The 6595-nt window shown below is 35.6% G+C and overlaps 1 protein-coding gene across 1 annotated transcript; it reads left to right on the top strand.

Annotated features, from left to right (window-relative positions):
- Positions 1-1362: 1362 nt before the first annotated feature.
- On the top strand, positions 1363-5347 carry LOC126797725 (carotene epsilon-monooxygenase, chloroplastic). Its single transcript, XM_050524429.1, has 9 exons — positions 1363-1903; positions 2551-2847; positions 2944-3141; positions 3666-3767; positions 3879-4019; positions 4138-4245; positions 4335-4417; positions 4498-4660; positions 5032-5347. The coding sequence occupies exons 1-9, from the start codon at positions 1424-1426 to the stop codon at positions 5092-5094; spliced, it is 1635 nt and encodes a 544-aa protein (XP_050380386.1). The 5' UTR covers positions 1363-1423; the 3' UTR covers positions 5095-5347.
- The last annotated feature ends 1248 nt before the right edge of the window (positions 5348-6595 follow it).

The raw sequence follows: 6595 nt of genomic DNA, 5'->3' as shown, positions 1-6595 counted from the left end.
CTCGGTACACGGTATATAGTACACTATACCGTACCAACATTAAAAATACGGTAGGTAGGTGGTATAGATTTTCCATATACCATGGTATATTGTACCTACCAACTTATATTATATTAAATTATTTAATTAAATATATATATATATATCTTTAAATTTCAACCGTAGATTTATTGAAAATAAATCCAAACCGTATAAATTTACTAACCTTAATCTAATCTCTCTGAGTTTCTTTTTCAATTAAACTCTTTTGCTCGTCTTCAATTTCTTTATTTAATTATGAATGAATCGACTCAATCAAATTCTCAAGTACATATACTTAGACCTATCAGTAGCACCATCACTGCTTACAACATGTCAACATATATCGCATTTAAACCTATCATTTATTTTTTCAATTGTTTTGGACTTTGGTTTTCTATTTATGATTTTATATTTGGTAATTTGGTTGAAGTTATATAAGACTTTGGAATTCTATTACTTATTTGGATTGGATCTTTAAATTTTTGGGCCTTAAATATGTTGGTACAAGCTCATTATCAACCGTACCAACCGAGTACCAACCGTACCACTTAATTGGTATACCAACGTTATTGGTTGGTATAAATTGTGGATTTTTCATACCAAATATATGTTGGTTGGTATATAGTATTGGAAAATTAAGACTGGTATACCAACCAATCCCGCTCTAGTGTCTAGCTTCATTGTCTTTCCCTACTCTCGTAATCAGCGTTCAATTTGGTTCAGGTGAGCTGCGAGTTAAAAACAATGAAACATCGTTTAAAAGCTCCGAGAAAAACTTGCGTACAAACTAGTATGTACGCGTGCGTCCAAACTCTCGTTTATTTGGACACTTTAGGAATATAAATACATGATTTTAACCGTTCAAAAGTTTAGTTTATTACTAAAGATCATTTATGTAAAAGATCAACATAAACAAAAATCGTCTTCATAGTCGATTGCATCAAACAAATTGACGGTTGATCATGAGACTACTAACTTTCACCATAACCGTTAATTTGTTTGATGCAATCGACTATGAAGATGATTTTTGTTTATGTTGATCTTTTACATAAATGATCTTTAGTAATAAACTAAACTTTTGAACGGTTAAAATCATATATTTATATTCCCAAAGTATGCAAATAAACGAGAGTTTGGATGCACGCGTACATACTAGTTTGTACGCAAGTTTTTTCCGTTTAAAAGCCTCCAAGGCCAAATTGGTTGGCCAAACCGGTTCGACTCAGCGAATGGCATTGTGGCAACGTATACCGAACCGGAACCGCACAAAAATGCTAAATATCCAAAGATCATAGATAAACGGTTGGTTCTCTCTATCTTAGTAACAGCTTCAGTTGGAGTTGGAGATGTCCATAGTTGCAGAGCTACTCATCACTCACTAAAGTGACTAAACACAGTAAAAATGCTTTGCTCTCTCCATTCTTTCACATCTCTCACTCTCCCCTCTCCTTCTTCTCCAAAACCGACCACTCCACTCCCCTCCTTCTCCATCAGAGCCTCAACCAACAACAAGGACCCGAATTCAAACTTGAAATCCAAGCCGAGCTCGTGGGTCAGTCCGGACTGGCTCACTTCTCTGACCCGATCCCTAACCTTATCCACAAACGACGACTCCGGCATTCCCATTGCCTCCGCCAAGCTCGATGACGTGTCTGATCTTCTGGGCGGTGCTCTGTTCTTGCCTCTGTTTAAGTGGATGAATGAGTACGGCCCTATATATAGGCTGGCGGCTGGGCCTAGAGACTTTGTGGTGGTCAGTGACCCTGCTATTGCTAAACATGTGCTTAGGAATTATGGCAAGTACGCCAAGGGTCTTGTTGCCGAGGTTTCTGAGTTTTTGTTCGGGTCGGGTTTTGCTATTGCTGAAGGCCCACTTTGGACGGTAATCCGCTCTTTCCTTGGTTTCTAATGTAGTTTGTTTGTGATTTCTTCTTTTGTAATCTATTTAGAGTCTGTCTTGTGCTTTTTGAGGTTCATGCTTGTGATAGTTGGTATTGGATTGTTGCTTGAATAGTAATGTAATACCTCAATGTTCTAATGTATTTTTGTTTCTAAATCTTTGCTGGATTAGTAATGTGGTGCCTCGTGATTGGATATATGCTTGGTGTCAAAAGTTGGGTGTAGTTTGTTCTAATGTAACTTTGTTATTGTGCAATTTATGGTTCGTGTGCTTGTTACAGTTGGTATTGGATTAGTAACTTGGCTAATTGGTTGGGTACATTGACAGAAATGTATAGACATGTTTTAGCTTCAGGAACAAAAGGCACCGTTTTTTATTCCGTGTTTTGCACTAGTGAGTCTTACATCATCTGGTTGTCTTGTTAAAGCTGTTATGTTTCAATGGGAATTTAGAGATCAGTGCTACCAATGAGTATATGAGATATTTTATATTTTAAATAGGGTTTTGTTATGATATTATAGTTTTCAATCTACAAGCTTCCAACCTGTGATATTAAGTAGATGAAACTGTTTGTGGAATCAGTAGGATACTTTTCATCTCATTTGAGCATGATATCTGACATATACTAGGCTAGGCGCAGGGCTGTGGTGCCATCTCTTCATAAGAAGTACTTGTCCGTGATAGTTGATCGGGTATTTTGCAAATGTGCTGAAAGATTAGTAGAGAAGCTACAAGCTGATGCACTTAGTGGAACTGCTGTAAACATGGAGGAAAAATTTTGTCAGTTAACTCTTGATGTTATAGGCCTCTCTATATTCAACTACAATTTTGATTCTCTCAACACCGATAGCCCTGTCATTGATGCTGTTTACACTGCACTAAAAGAAGCGGAGCTTCGTTCTACTGATATATTACCATATTGGAAGGCATGTCTTCTCAACTTGCTTAATCTTGTAAACTGCTGTACTTTTTTTGTTTTCTTGGGTTTCAACAGTACTTTATTTAGTTTTTGGTTGTTTCAGGTTGATGCTCTGCGTAAAATAGTCCCAAGACAAATAAAAGCTGAAAAAGCAGTTTCAATTATTAGGAATTCTGTTGAAGAACTTATAGCTAAATGCAAAGCAATTGTAGAAGCTGAGGGTGAAAGGATTGAAGAGGAAGAATATGTAAATGAAGCTGATCCAAGCATCCTTCGCTTTTTGCTTGCAAGTAGAGAAGAGGTCAGCATATGCTTATACTGATCAATCATAACTCTTTTCTTTTACCTTTTTTTTATTGGATACATGTTTTCTTTTACCTTTAGAGTGCAGTATGGTGCAGAGATTTATTTCAGATAGGAATGTATCGATAAGCAATTATAGGCTTAAAGAAAGGTCTTTTTTTTATTAGAAGGTCAAGTACCATGTTCCGAGAGAAGTTGATAGGCTTGTTTGTAAAAAATTGGTTAAGGTTCCTGTGGAAGAGGAAAACACTCGATTCCTCTTCTTGATGCATATGATGAAAATGTTCATCTCATTGTTCATCTTATGCTGGGTTGTACTGGATTGTACAAGTTTTTGTGACAGGTTCTCAAGAAGTTGTTTATTATTCTATTTATGTTACTAAGAATGATTGAGACTGAATTCATTAGTTCAACACTAATCTGAAAACTGGAGTTACCTCTCTTTGATATATCTGTAAATATTAATCTGAGTAGACCATATTCGTTTATGCTAAAGTGAAAATGAAGACACAATAATTTCAGGTTTCAAGTGTACAATTACGAGATGATCTTTTGTCTATGTTGGTTGCTGGACATGAGACGACTGGTTCAGTATTGACTTGGACGTTATATCTTCTAAGTAAGGTAGCCTTCCATTTATATTTATATTTTTTATTTTTCTTGTGCAAATACAGGTTCAAACACTGAGATATGATGCCTGATGTATTCTTCATGATTGATTTATTTTTAATGCAGGATTCCCATTCATTACGTAAAGCACAGGAAGAAGTTGACACAGTTTTACAAGGACGGCGTCCTTCCTACGATGACATAAAGGATCTGAAGTTCTTGACTCGCTGCATAATGGAATCTTTGCGTCTCTTTCCACATCCTCCTGTATGTTTAATTTCCCATTTTCTTAACTGCAACACAATTAGGAAGTCTCACGACAGTTTCTCATAAGTTATATGAGACTCGTGCTTTTTCGTGATGGCTGCATTCTATTGGTTCATAGGTTTTGATAAGAAGGGCTCAAGTTGCTGACGTGCTCCCTGGAAATTACAAAGTCAACCCTGGTCAGGATATTATGATTTCAGTATATAATATCCATCGTTCTTCAGAGGTATGAAAACACGTGAACAAAGTTATCTATGTGAAAAAAAATGGATGTGACTTATGTTTTCCGGCACTTTTTCCTGATGATTTTACAAGGTGTGGGAGAGAGCAGAAGAGTTTTCACCAGAGAGATTTGATATGGAAGGTCCTATACCTAATGAAACAAATACAGATTTCAGGTACATTTTGCAGTTATAAAATCTCCCACTTTCATCTATCAGAGAGTTTCCAGTTAAATAAACATATCTTTTGCTTGTAGGTTCATTCCATTCAGTGGAGGGCCACGAAAGTGTGTTGGTGATCAGTTTGCTTTGCTGGAAGCTATTGTTGCTCTGGCAATCTTTATTCAGCATCTGAACTTTGAGCTTGTTCCTGATCAGAACATTAGCATGACAACAGGGGCAACAATTCACACTACAAATGTAAGTTTTTCACCTCACATGCAAGAATACTTTTCCTAGTTTCCCCGAAATTCAAATGTGGATTAGATATATAAAAGGGAAATCGTATCGGAAGAAGGACAAACAACAGCAACTGTGTTGTTGGGGTAGCTTTATATTTGCCTCAGTACTTGGTAGCATAGTTGCTGATCACAGAACTTCTGTACATAGTTTCACCTTTGCGATAGTTGTGGCAAGTAATGTGATTTATAAAGATTAGTGTGACTTATGAAGATTGAAGTCGTATACAGTCTTTTGGCCTCTTTTAGATCTATATCAGTAAACAGATATTTATTTTGGTTTCACCTCTTATCAAAGCACAGAGGGTCTAACAGGTCTGCTGTTTGTTGCAGGGTTTGTACATGAAATTGAGTCAACGGCAAGCAAAATCTGTGTTTGCTGCTTCCTCTGTCTAACTATATCTCGTAGCTTTTACATCCTTCTGAAAATGTCAGAAGCTCTGTCAGAATAATCACTCACGATGTATAATATTGTTTCTCTTTCGGCAAAGGTTTGATGTATGCTTTAAACTGCCACTTCTCTTGATACTATGAGGCTTTAATTTTAGTCAAGAATGGTACACACCTCCACTTGCATGATGCGCGAGGTGAATCCAAAACCCAGATGTTTGATGTGCACAACGACGTGAGAAATAGTTTTGAGGTTCAATCCCGCTTGTGGAAACAAGTTCATATGTAGCATCAGTCAACTACATAATCTGAATGTTCCATGCCCGCTTAGTAAGTCTTTCACATTGAAATCATGATCATTTGGCAGCAGCTTTGAAAATTAGGTTCAGATTTACTTGCATGTAACCTGAACACTCAACACTTGGACACAAAAGGAGACATTGGGCTTCAAAGGAGGAACATTCCACCTCTAGAAGACCAGGTAGGAGACCGCTCTCCTATGCTGTGCTCTGATAGAAGGCCTCCGAACGGTCTTTTCAGTTTTCCTTCAGAAGTAATCCATTCTCCATAAATAAATAAAAGAGATATAAACTCATTATTTCTAAGTCTCCTTTAAAATAAATCTATGCATATTTTTGTTTCTTCATTTTATACCAATTCCACGTAACCAAACATACCATGTAGAGGGTCTGTTTATAATAAATGGTGTTTTCCATTTTTCATGTTACTAATTTGCCCTTCAGATTGTAAAATGTTATATTTGGTATGTGACGCAATTTTTTTGTATCAATTTGAATTTCAAACAATAAGCTAAAATTTAGTTGAATTTAACTTTATCATAAATTTTACACTGTTAATTTCTTACCTTATTTTATATTTACTCTACTCCCTTGATTATGTATATTCTCTTCGTCAAAGTATTTCATTTCGAACAAAGTTTCATATTTTCTTTCAAAAGATGAAAGGAGACTTTGATTAGAATCTTCAGAAAGATTTGTATTATTGTTTCAAAGTAAGGGAAGAAGATAAATGTTCATAGTACTTCGTGCATATGTCTTTGTGAGTTAATTGAAGAAATATTCTGAAAGAAAAGAAAGAATTGAAGAAGAGTGAAGAAAGGAGAAGAGTTTTGACAACAAATTGAATTGCATTTCAGTCCTAAGCTCACATTGATACCTTGATTTTCATACTTTGAAAAATGTCTAATTGCAAGGTACATAATTTTTTTCTTTGGCAATTTTTTCTCTTCTTTTAGGTAAATTATTATTTCATATTTAAACCTGATCCAAAAAACCTTTTACTCTCAACTATTTACAACTTTGTCTACCTATTAACTATATATATATATATATATATATATATATACATGATATGAGCACTTTGTGCGACGTTCATAACATGTTTTTACCTCCATTTGTACTTTGCTTAGCTCTTATTGTTGTAGTATCAAGTCATTTAGTCGCCTTATGAGTCTATGGTGGCGTTGGTTGCATTTTAGTGTTAAAAC

This window comes from Argentina anserina, chromosome 6, assembly GCF_933775445.1.
Source record: "Argentina anserina chromosome 6, drPotAnse1.1, whole genome shotgun sequence".
In the NCBI taxonomy this organism is placed as follows: Eukaryota; Viridiplantae; Streptophyta; class Magnoliopsida; order Rosales; family Rosaceae; genus Argentina; species Argentina anserina.
This window is presented reverse-complemented; position numbering and strand designations above follow the sequence as displayed.